Below are 12,551 nucleotides of genomic sequence, written 5' to 3'. Positions count from 1 at the left end.
ACAAATTATTAAGCCCTATAGGAATTAGAATTATTGCACAAGGACTTATTCTGGCATCAAACAAAAACAAAACAAAACAAAACAAAAGAAGTATAATTCTGTTAAGAAAGCCAGCAAGGTTAAGTGAACTACAGAATACAAAAAGAGGATTATTTAGACTTCTCGAGGGCAGCATTGTTAGCTGTTCTGAGATTTTTCTGAAACGGGTATCATGTTTTTTAATTAAATGGCAAAGAGATTTGAAAGTAACATAGAAAAGGATGCAACAGAGGCAATAAGGATAGAAGAATATTTTTAACAATTACAAAGTTTTCTGTCCATTATTAACCATTAGAAATGATTTACCAGGAAAATTATTTTCAAAGAGACCCTGAGATAAGCCCAAACATTTTGTGATGCTCTCCCCTCTGTTAGACATCAGAGAAATGTAAGTGCTTAGCTACATGAACCAGCAGTATCCTTGGTGGTGGTGATGACGACCATCCTCCTCTTTTAGACTTAGCCAAGACCGGGAGCCCAACAGAAGTGTGACACCTCCTCTGCCGCCTTTGCCATTTCAAACCAGAGAAATGACAAGTCCCCTGGTTAGCGATGACGAAGTGTTCCCACTGGTGAGTTGCTGGTTGTGGTTGTTTTTTTCCTTGAAGGACTGATGACTTTTACAGTGATACCTATATACTGGTATATATACACACAGTTGTTGGGGAAAAAAAAAAATTGTTGCTTCTTGACTAGGACTCCAAGGTGGGCCTGTGCATCATTTTGGCCATGCCTTTCTATGGAAGGAAAAGAGATCCGTAATGTTTCATGAAGTATTTCAATCTCTGGTTACTCACCTCTAGTGCAGGCCAGAATTATGGGGGATGCTTTTGAAAATCTTGAGTGCTTGGGACTTATCCCTAAACATCCCACGAGCCCTCCACGATCTGAATATTTTAAAGAGCCACAAGTGATCTTTTATGCCTGTTTAAAAAAATCTTTTCTATTGACTCTGACATACATACAGAAGCTTGCACAAACCAGAATTGGACAGCTTGATGAATTAGCACAAAGGGCACATCAGTGCAACTACTACCCAGGTAGAACAGAACATTGGTAGCGCTCCAGAGGCACCCCTCACGTCCCCTTCCAGTCACTCCTTCGACTTGCCCCCAAGGTAACCACTGTCCTGACTTCTAACGTCATATATTTGTTGTGGCCATTTGTCGATTTTACGTAAGTAGAATCCTATTACCTGTGTCCTTTGTGTCTGGCTTCTTTTGCTCAGCATTATTTCTGAGACTCGTCACCCATATTGTTTTATATGGCTGTACTTGATCCATTTTTGTTTCTCTGTAGTCTTCCATTGTATATAAATGCTACGTAGAATGACACCACAGTCTACCCATTCTCCTGTCAACAGATGTTTGAGTTATGTCCTGCTTGGGAATAGCTCTGCTAAAAGCATTCTTGCGTATGTCTCTGGGTACACATGGGTGCACGTTTCTATTGGGTTTACTCCTAAGAGCGGAGCTGCTAGGTCATAGGATAAGCTGCATAAGGTCAGCTTTTGGAGGTAGTGCCGAGCGGTTTTCCTAACTGCTGGAGCCAGTTAATGCCCCAATAAGTAGTCTATGAGTGTCCTTGTTACATATTCTTTCCAACACTTGGCATTATTTGGTCTTTTTCATTTTAGCTTTCCTGGTCAGTGTGTAGTAACTTCCTATTGTGGTTTTAATTATTTGTCTGGTGACTAATGGAGTTGAGGACTTTTTCATGTATTTATTGGCCATTTTGATATTCTCCTTCATGAAGTGTCTGTTCAGTTTCCTTGCCTAATTTTCTGTTGGATTGTCTTTATTCTCATCGATTTGTATGAGTTCTTTACATGTTCTGAAGATAAGTCCTTTGTTGATTATATATATCGCAGATATCTTCTCCCGTTCTTAACTTGACTCTTCACTTAAGGGTATCTTTTGGTAACCAGAAGTTCCTAATATTAATACATCCAAACTTACGAATCTTTTCCTTTATGGTTAACATTTTTTGGTATGCTATTTAAAACTTTTCTCGTCCCAAGTTATAAAAATATTATTCTATGTTACCTCCTAGAACCTTTGGCTCTTTACCTTTTGTGTTTACATCTACGCCTGGAATTACCTTTTACCTATGGTGCAAGGTAATATTCTCAATCCCTTCCCCCGTGGAAATAGCCGGTTGAACTTGCACATGTCTTTCAGTCCTGTAGATTCTATTTTTTTGTTTAGTTTTCTTGATCTATTGTACTAAGACCTCCAGGAAATGTTGAGTAGCGGCAGTGGTAGAGCCCGCATCTTTCTCTCCTCAGTTACTGCAGAGGGAAAGCTTTACGATATTTGCTAGAGGTGTTTTGTAGATTTCTTTTAAAGATTAAGGAAATTCCCTCTTATTTCTAGATTGCTAACTCTGTTCATGAATTGATATGGAATTTTATCCAATACTTTTTCTGCCTCTTTTGACATTACCAAAAAGAAAAAAGAAAAAAAAAAAAAAAGAAAGAAATGACCATGTGAGTTTTCTCTTTTGCTTGCCTAATGTGATGTATTTCTCGATTTTCAGTTGTTAACCCACCTCTGAATTCTCGGAATAAACTCCACTCGATAGCCAGATTTGGTTTGCTCACGTTGGCTTAGAATTTTTGCTTCGTGTTCACTAGAAGAATTAGCCTGTAGTGTTCCTTTACTGTCCTTGTCAAGCGCTGATATCAGATGCCGCTGACCTCATAAGACAGGGAAAGCGTTCTTCATTTCATATTCCTCTGTTTCCTCATTTTCCTTGGCAAACTGTGTTGGTTTCTATGCAGAAGGTGAAAGAGCCAGCTCTCCCTGTCTTGAGAGAGTGGCCTCGTGCAGGTTAATTTCGGATTTACATTTTTTGGCTCTTGACTTTTCATTTGATCCTCTTAGTGTCTAGTTCTGTGCTGAAATTTTCTACTTTATGATTTAATTTCTTGAACATAATACTCACAGGGTTTTTTAAAGTAGCTATTTGCCTCCGAAAGTAAGTCGTACTGGTGGCAATTACTTTCACTTGTATTCAAAGTACATTTGTGTAATTTTCACTGCCTCTCCCTGATATGCTAATGGATACAAATTATAAACAATGACAACAGAAAATGTCTAAACTGGATGGGGTGTCCCATGAGTACTTTACTGCTTTTCTGGAATCCATCACCTTCTTTTGGGAGAGACTGGAAGTCAGAGTCAAGCTATTTCGGAAGGAGATGACTTCAAACCATTAACTTTTGAAGTGTCAGAGATCTCTAAAGCCTTGAAATGCTCTTTTGGGTTCATCTCAACATAAAATGCCAAAATTATCTGAAAAGAATAAAATTCTATGCCAACAAAGTAAACGAAATCAACTTCCTCATTTTAGCTGTGGGAACTACTAAGGGGACTTAGCCAATTCTGTATCGCAAATTTTTGATCTTGAAGGACTCCAAAGCAAGCATGTACTCCAGTGAGGCAAAAGGAAAACAAAACATGATGAGTTGCTAAATGCCCCATGGTTCTAATATCAGATGATTTTAGCATTTTAGGATCGTTAGTCTCTGCTCAGATATCGCCTCATCCGGGATGTCTGAGCAGCCAGACATCCCTCCCTCTTCGATCCCTTGTCCTGTGTTTGTTTGTTTATTTTCATAGCACTTCACCGTAAGACATTTTATGTCTGCTTGTTTGTTTGCCTCCCTCCCCTAGAATTTAAGCTCCATGAAAGCAGAGATTTTTTTTTCTGTCTTTGTTTTACTGTTGTAACCCCAGCACCTAAAATAGTGTGTGGTACTCGTAGGCACGTAAAAAGCACACAAGAGTATCCGTTGTATTAACTTAATAGACACTGGGCTTCCTTCTGTCTCTAAAATTCCACATTACTCCTTTGAGGACGTTCATGAGCCCCAGAGTCACTAGGAAAGAAAATTCTCTACTGTTTTAGGTCTGGGCGTGGGGAATTTAATCTGTGACAGGGCCCCAGAGTCTGAAAGACATAGCCCAGTCCACTGTTCTGAGTCCAGTGGTTTCTGTCAACTTCTGCATTTTAACTTCTATGTCAGTACTGTCCCTACCGAGAGCACCAGCGACCTTCTAGTTGTTAATTAAATATGCTTTTAAGAACTCATCTTCCTTCATCATTTTTTCTTGAAACTCATATTCTCTGGCTTCTATCTGAAGCCAATGACACTATTTCCACTGATTTTTCCTGCTGCCTGTTTCCTTTTTCCCAGTCTGCTTCCAAGTTTCTCTCTCCTATGCCTGTCCTTAGATGTCATCGTTCGTTCGTAAAATCAACCTGTATTACAAGCACCCAGGATATGGAAGGTTCTGTTTTAAACACATCTTTGATAAGACAGACAAGTCTACAGTCTAGTGAAAAAAAAGAGAGGAACCCCATCGATGGATGAATGAATAAACAAATAGTGTTATAGACACACACGATGGAATACTATGTAGCCATAAAAAGGAGTGAAGTATTGATATATGCTATATTGTGGCAGGTGAACCTCCAAAATATCATGCTAAGTGAAAGCAATTAGCCACAAGAGGTCATATATTGTATTATTCCACCTATGAGAAGCGCTCAGAACAGGTAAATCATAGAAACGGGGTGCAGACTGATGGTTCCACGAGCAGTGCAGGGAGCAGGGAATGAGGATCAGTGGCTTGATGGGTTCAGGTTCCTTTCAGGATGATGAAAATATTTTGTAACTAGAGAGAGATGGTGGTTGCACAACATTGCGAATGTACTAAGTCAGAACCAAATGAACCAAATTGTTCATTTTTAAATGGTCTTAATTTTATGTGCCCTGTACCTCAAAAAAGGGAAGGAACAACTAATGACTAGAAACAAATGAATATACAAGAAAATATCAAAGAGTGGTAAATTCTATGAGGAAAGAAAAGCCAGTGATATGATAGGAAGTGATGGCAGTGTGGGGAATTACTGTCAGTTGAGTGGCCAGGAGAATGAGGAGGGGACGCTGAGGGGGGACCTAAATTAACAGAAAAAGATCTAAAGACCTGGAGGAAGAGGGCTTCTGGCCGAGAGAACCACTAGTGCAAATCTGCAAGGTAGAAACAAGAGTAGTAAAGTTTGAGAACCAAAAGGGGGGTGGGTGGGGTCTGGAGCCTAGAAGGGGAGAGAGAGAATGGAATGAAAGGGGGCCAGAGAAGCAGTCAGAGGAAGGCCATATGTGGAGAGACTGTAGGCCATAGGAAGGAATTTGACTTTCGTTTCAAAAATACCTTTGAAAAGACCCTTTGAGTGCCAAATAAGTAATAAATTCTAGAGGGCCAAAAGGAGAAGCGGGGAGAACCATCTCCGGGCTCTTTTCAGTAGTCCGGGCAAGAGATGATGATGCTGGCCTGGCAGCATGGACACAGAGTAACACAGCGGATCCAGGAAACGTTGTGGAGAACAGACCAGACGGACAGCAGGTTGGCTCTGGGGAGTGAGGGAAAGAGAGGACTGAGAGATGACTCCCAGGATTTAAGCCTGAGCATTGGGTGGAAACTAGCACCGCTTTCGGACCTGAAAGACTAGGGGAAGGAGCAGGGTTAGAGGAGAAAGTCATGATTTCTAGGTTGGGCATTTAAATTTAAAATGTTTATCAGACATGCAATTGGAGAGACCAGATACGCGTTAGGATATGTGAATCTGGTATCTAAGGAAGAGATCAGCGCTAGAAGTCCAATATGGGGATCATCAGCATAGGGCTGGTATTTCAATCTATAGGACTGGATGAGTATAAATAGGGAAACTCTCAAGACCAGGCCTTAGACCACAATACTTAGTGGTCTGGTGGGGATCTTCAAGGAGAGGAACAAAGTTTGATGGGGGGCGGGGGGACCCATGAGTGACGAGGTTCATCTGCAGAAGCAGCCACTGAGAAGACAAGAAGGAATAGAATCCACAGTACAGATCGGAGTAAGAGTCCCTGAAACAGAGGATGGCCTGAAATATGGCTATGGTGCAAATGGGTGTAGAGAGGAAGGGGCTCCCTCCCGAGAAAGAGGCGAGGCCACCCGGTAATGAGTGAGAAAATGAATATACTAGTAGAATAGGCAGATGGTGTTAACTAACCTTTTGACACATAAGGTCCTGAACTGTAAGTAAAAGCAGTCCCTGCAGTAATAGAATTCCTCCTCCATCCACCCACCCCAGCATTCAGCTGCTCAGGTGCAGGCATGCGTCAGCACTTTAGGCTTGGGTTTTACCAAGTACCTAGAACAGAGGAATGGTTACAACGATGGATCTGGAATATAAGCAGAGTCAGAAGGGAATGGATGCTGTAAGAAAGTAGGAATATGAGACAAAATAAGCTGGAAGGGTAATGGGTAGGTTGCTGAAAATCTTGATTAGTAAATAATGAAGTTATCGTTGATGACAATGTCAAGAACACAGCCATGGGAGTGGGTGCCTGAAATGAAGCACTCTCCAAGATTCCTCTTTTTTTTTTTTTTTTTTTTTTTTTTGAGAAACAGTGAGACAAAGCGTGAGTGGGGGAGGGGCAGAGAGAGAAGGAGACAGAATCTGAAGCAGGCTCCAGGCTCTGAGCAAGCGGTCAGCACAGAGCCTGATGCGGGGCTCGAACCCACAAACTGTGAGATCATGACCTGAGCCGAAGTCGGACGCTCAACCGACTGAGCCACCCAGGCGCCCCCAAGATTCCATTTTTGAACTGCTGTTTTTATTTGCATGTTTTGGATGATTTCAGTCAGACTCACAGCTTTAATTATCTATAACTTTGAAATATCTCTAATCCAAACCAACCTTTTGGGATCTGGATTGATATATCTCATTGTCTACATGACAATCTGTTTGAGCCCCAAGTCACCTCTAACTCAGCATTATTTAAGATCAAATGCATTTTCTTCATTCATATATTAATTCAAAATTTTGTTTGAAATATACTCTGTGCTAGAAACTGCTAGAATCTGGAGAATCAAAAATAAATAAGACCTTGCCCTTAATGGGCTCCTTCTACTGTTTTTCGTTTATCAATAAATGGCGTTGATGTCATGCAATCATCACTCAAGCCAGAAGTTGGAAAGTCATCTGAGATCAGGTTTCCTAGAATCTGAGATGAAGATTCTTATGAAAGTGATTTATTGAGGGTACTATTCTTGGCAGGAGGAGAGTCAGGGAAGCAGTCTAGGGGAAGGGAGAAAAGCTAAACAAGGATAAGATCTCAGCTAGAGAGGAGATTGGCGTGGTCTCACCAGGAGCTTGGGGCACAAATTGCACAACAGAGTTCGTTCCCCTGGAGACAAGAAGTCTGGCATTTTGTACCCCCTGTCAGTCAGTCATTGCCTCTTAGAGGAGAAGGGAATGGGCTGAGGGGGGTATTACAACTTCCCAGATGAGGCAGAAGGCTCCGGTTCAGCTGAGGGCAGGTCTCCAGAGAACCAACACCCACAGCAGCTGGAGGACAGCTGCACCAGCCTGGTGAAGGAAATTCCAGTAGGGCACCAACAGCATCCACTATAGTCCACCTCTTGAACCACTCAGATCCGTGTTCAACTCCTGTTGTTCATTCCACTCAGACCTGTCTTCTCCAAGATTCTGACTGGCCATAATTTCTGGGAAAACCTATAAGAGGAGGGTTGCTACAACTTGATGCTACAACCGGTCTCAAGGACTTGATAGACACCATCCCCTCACCCATTCTAGATTCCCCTCCCTCTCAGCTGGCCAGGTAGCTTGCCTTGTGGGGTGAGCCCCTGGTTCCCATGGCCTTATCCGGATGTGGTTTGTCATTTACAGTTAAAACTGGGCATGAGAGTATTCAAAGAAACCTCAGTGGCTCGCCTAAACATAAAATATATTCTTCACTGCCCCCATTATACAGTAGTAGCCTTTGTAATGATTAGGGCCAGGTACCCTTGCCAGTATAGCACCTCTTTTCTGTGCCTTTGAACTGCCAGCATGAGGAGCCCAAAGTGGCTAGGTGCCAGCTAGTGCTTTAAGTGTAGTGAGACTCTTACAGGTCTCTTGGTAGAGGCATTTCTCCCTCTGAGACCCGGGACCTGTAGATCAACAGAGCCTAAAGATACAAAGACAGAAGGTACTAATTCTCCAAGTGGGTCAACAGAAATGATAGAGTGGAGCCATTCCTACATCCTCCGTTTCATTCCCAGATTTCTTGTATTCTACCTGTTGGAAATACAGTAGCATATAAGGGCCATCGGTTTAAAGTCTATACCATATCCTGAAGAATAGTACCCCATCCTCACAAGTTAAAATTTGCAAGCTGATGCCTCAGTTCTGCCTTCAAGAAGCCTATCAGGCTAGCATCCTCTAGATGGTGCTATATGTGGTAAGACCAATGAATACCATGGTCATGCCCCCACTGCCGTACTCCTCTGCTGTAAGGTAGGTTCCTTTACTACTAATCAGGATCCCACGTCAGTAAATCAGTCTCTCTGTGAGCTTTCAGGTAGTGGTCAAGGCCAAGGCCCTTCAGGCAGGAAAGGCAAACCCATACAATATATGTCAGTGCTGCTAGTAAGGATGAAACATTGCCCTTTCCAAGGTGCCAAGGTCAGTAATGCTACTGACCTGGTGTATACAAATTGCCACCAAGAGGCTGGTTGGTCTTTTGAGGGATGGTGCCATGTCAGGAACTCAGCTTTAGTCTCTATTGCAAGCAGATCATTCAACAAGCAACAGTTCACTAAATTAACCTTGGTGAAAGGGAGACCATGCTGTTGGGCCCGTCCATAATTTCCACCAGAGTGGCCAAGGACAGAGGCTAGATCAAGTCATCATACCCGCTTCTTAGATGCTCTGTCTCAACTCAGTAGCATTAGAGGAACTGTTTTGTCAACAGTAGACGGTTTTCTGCCCCCAGATGGCATGGCCTTGGCTTCAAAATCTTAAGGGTCTTCAATGCAACTTGACTCGTGAAACTTTGCAGAGGCTGCACAAAGCAATTTTTTTTCTGTATCAGAGATTCTTCTAGTATGGGATCTTCCAAGTCATTTTGCCCAGGTGGTAGGACTGCTCGTACCCCATTCCCAACCTACTGCAGTGTCCTTTCTTGCTCTGGGCTCTACCGCAAACACAAAATGAAACAGAAACAGCCTTCTGTGTCACCCAGTAAATGAGTCAGATTATTCCACCCAAGAGTGGAAGATGCTGCTTCCAAAACCTGAAGAGACCTATCAAGCTTTGTGTTTCTTTAGTGATAAGAAATGCAAGGTGCATTAATTTGTGCTTAAGAGATATCCTACCATGCTCCATATAACTGGACACCTAAAAACGTGTCGAGCCCAGGGCTCCTGGGTGGCTCAGTCGGTTAAGCATCCAATTTTGGCTCGGGTCATGACCTCACAGTTTGTGGGTTCGAGCTCCATGTTGGGCTCTGTGCTGACAGCTCAGAACCTGGAGCCTGCTTTAGATTCTGTGTCTGCCCCTCTCCCGCTCTCTCTCGCTCTCAAAACAATAAATGGATATTAAAAAAAATTTTTTTTAAGTGTCAAGCCTATGAACCATTTATGGGGTTTATCTTTCACTCTCTGGATGGAGTGTGTCCTTCCAAACCTTCGACATACTTGCCACTTCCTGCTCATCAGATCTTAGCGTGATGTTAATGTTACTACATTATGCCCTATAATTTATAGCCCTTGGAATGTCCAGACGGCCCAGGCTTCTTCAGAATTTATTGTGACAGCATCCTTACATAACACATAACACTGGGGCAAGAACATGAATGTGTACTGTTGTCTGTCCCACGTGGACACCAGCTACTTACTTCTGATCCTCCTCCTCATTGGGTATTAAAAAGAGTGCATTTGCCAAGTCAACAGCAGCATATCGTGTACCTAAGTCTATAGTAAAGATACTCTATTCGGCACCATAGCCACAGCTGGCGCTACTACTTGGATGAGTTTCTACGGCACTCCATTATCATCCGCCATGATCCATACGCTTTGTCAGAGGCCAGACTTACGAACTCAATTCCGCTATAGCAAAGTTCACCAGCATACAGATCGTCGACTCTTGAAACACCATATAAAGCTCCGTTCTTCCAATAAAACAAAAGTTGAAGAAGAGTTCAGGGACCCCAGAACTAGAAAATTAAAGTACAGATATCCTCAACTTATTTTTTAAATTAACCTAAAACAGTAGTTTGAATGAAGCACGCGCACACGTGTGTGTGTGTGTGTGTGTGTGTGCATGTGCACACACGTGCATTAGTCAGAACTTAGGTCACAGGCAGTTAAATGAGCACTTCCATATTGCCGTGAAGTGTGGAACTGGGCGCTTACCATGATGCTTTCTCAGTGGACAAACGAAATACTTTCCCACGTCATGGCGTTCCCCAGGAGGAAGCCACTCTTACCCAGGATGCATCGTGCTGCCAGCCTTCCTCACCCGGCCAACTCCAAACAGCGATTAGCTCCCATTTTCAGCCAGTCCTTAATTTTTCCCCCTATATAAGCTTTCTTTGCCCCCGTCCTACTGTAATCTTAACATTAGCTTTTTGGAGTTGCTTATTTTCAGATGAAAACCCTTGGCTTTACAAATTAGTGGAGTGTGTTTGAGGCAAGTTCCATGGGAATTTTGTGGGCCCTGCATTTGCAGCTGGACACGGTAATATTCATTTCTGGAGCTTTTTAGTATAAGGGTGCTGTGATGTTGTCATTTGTGGAGGATTGCACGAGCAGTCACTGCGTTATACCAGTAGGGACGGTTCAGCCTGGATTGTTTCATTAAGAGCTGTACCGTCTGACAGCGTGCCAGGGATGAGGCATGCCTGGAAACAGGAAGGTTTAAAAGGCTTTGTGTTCCTCACCTAACGTTTCTTTCTCTCTTTAGTCTCCCCCAGATATAGTCTTCCCAGCCTCTTTGGCTGCACAGCATTTCCTTCTGGAGGAAGAGAAGCGAGCAAAAGAATTTGAAAAACTTCTAAATGCACATATTGATGAACTGCAAAAACATACAGAATTCACTCTTAATAAATACACCAAGCTAAAACAAAATAGACACATTTGAGCTTTTAAACTCTTTTATTTGCTTCCCCCACCCCAAGAAAAAAAAAAAAAAGCTCTGGCAAAATATTTACAAAGCTGGATAATGAAACTGAGAAATTTTGTTCTGTTTTCTTGAGTAAATCATTTCTGTTAGGCAGCTAGAAAATAGTAGGTATTTTGTTCAAGAAAGCTATTTGTATTTCTGCATTAACATAATAAATTCTTTGGCTATAGAGTTACTATTAAAAAAACATGACTACTCCAGAAGAGATTTTTTTTTCCAGTCTAAGGAATATTTTGGAATTAAATATGGAGTTTTTTCCCCCACTTGAATCATGTATACTGAAAACCCATTTCCTCTGTAACAACACAAAACGAGGGAAAGGGAAAATGCTGCATTTCAAATATCCAGGGCAGCTCAGTTGTACTAGGTTTGAAAACTCAAGAATTTTTCCAAATGAAAAAACCTTATTTTGAGCTCTGTAAACATCCTAAATTTCTGTTTGAAATTTCTTGTAGAAATAGTTTTACCGGTTCTACAATCATCCTTGTAATGTCTCTCTGTTTTAACACAATTAAGACATGGAACGTGCTGTTTACACATTTGAAATGTATGTACCAGCCAGAGATTAATGCTTTCCTGTTAGTACTACTTACTTCACGGAAATGAACAAGACAAAGAAGATCTAAAACATTGCTGCTGTTACAATCTTCCTTGTAATACCTCTGTTTTTAATATAATAAAGCGATATGAAATTCTGTGAATGAAAACTTAAATGCCTAATCTCTATGCAACAGTAATAACATGGTAGTGGGCAATAAAATTCAAGTTACAAATACATACGCATGATAATCCATTCTTCTTTCTCGAAAAATGACATTTACATAAAGATTATGAGAAATCCCAATAAAGTTAAGCAAGGTAAGTCCTACAACTTGTATAGTTTCCGTTTTCTCTTCTAAGAGACTGAATCTCAGCGTACCCGAAGAGGAAGTCAAGTTGTCTTTAGATGACAGGTGTCATGACAGGTGTCATGTGAAAAAATGCAGAGCCCCATTCACTTGAGGGGACGGGACCGTGTAGTTTTGGAGAGCTCTTGATATTTGCCAAAAGCCTTCACGGAGCAATGTTCATTTCAACTCAAAACATGCCTGTGAAATCAGCAAAGCTAGTATCCTTGTTCCTGGGACTTGAGCTATTAAGAAACTTACTAGAATCAGGGTAATCAAGAAACTCAGAAATACCCAGCTTCCAATGACTGGCTCCAACTCTTCCTATTTCCCAGTGTCACCTTTCGTAAGCAAACAGCGAACAATGCTGTATCCACAGACGCCATGTTTCATGAGAAACCATCAGAGAGGTGCAAAGCTTTTAGTGTACCCAAAAAGACCCACATGAGGAAAATAAAAGTTATGATGATTTAACGTTATTTAGTAATTTCTAGCCTGGACACAAAGAAAATAGAATATTTTTCAGTATTCTCTTTAGAAGATGGGAAGAAAAAGTATGTTCACGAAAAGGGCCTTCCATAAACAATTCCAAAACCTTTGTATCTGTAA

The 12,551-nt window shown here is 41.7% G+C and overlaps 1 protein-coding gene across 7 annotated transcripts in view; it reads left to right on the top strand.

Moving 5' to 3' along the window:
* The window catches only part of DEUP1 (deuterosome assembly protein 1), an 83,548-nt gene extending 71,716 nt beyond the window's left edge, over positions 1 to 11,832 (top strand). For 6 of the 7 annotated variants that reach the window (XM_045483642.1, XM_045483645.1, XM_045483646.1 and 3 more), the window contains 2 exons: positions 497 to 611; positions 10,837 to 11,832. In XM_045483642.1, the coding sequence (XP_045339598.1) occupies positions 497 to 611; positions 10,837 to 11,013 (292 nt within the window). In that variant the 3' untranslated portion in view covers positions 11,014 to 11,832. The remainder of the gene's footprint in view (positions 1 to 496; positions 612 to 10,836) is intronic. The other variant, XM_045483647.1, reaches the window with a different exon arrangement.
* Positions 11,833 to 12,551: the final 719 nt, after the last annotated feature.

The sequence above is a fragment of the Leopardus geoffroyi genome, chromosome D1 (assembly GCF_018350155.1).
Source record: "Leopardus geoffroyi isolate Oge1 chromosome D1, O.geoffroyi_Oge1_pat1.0, whole genome shotgun sequence".
NCBI classification, from domain to species: domain Eukaryota; kingdom Metazoa; phylum Chordata; class Mammalia; order Carnivora; family Felidae; genus Leopardus; species Leopardus geoffroyi.
The sequence above is the reverse complement of the archived record's forward strand: the minus strand, read 5'-3'. Positions and strand labels throughout refer to the sequence as shown.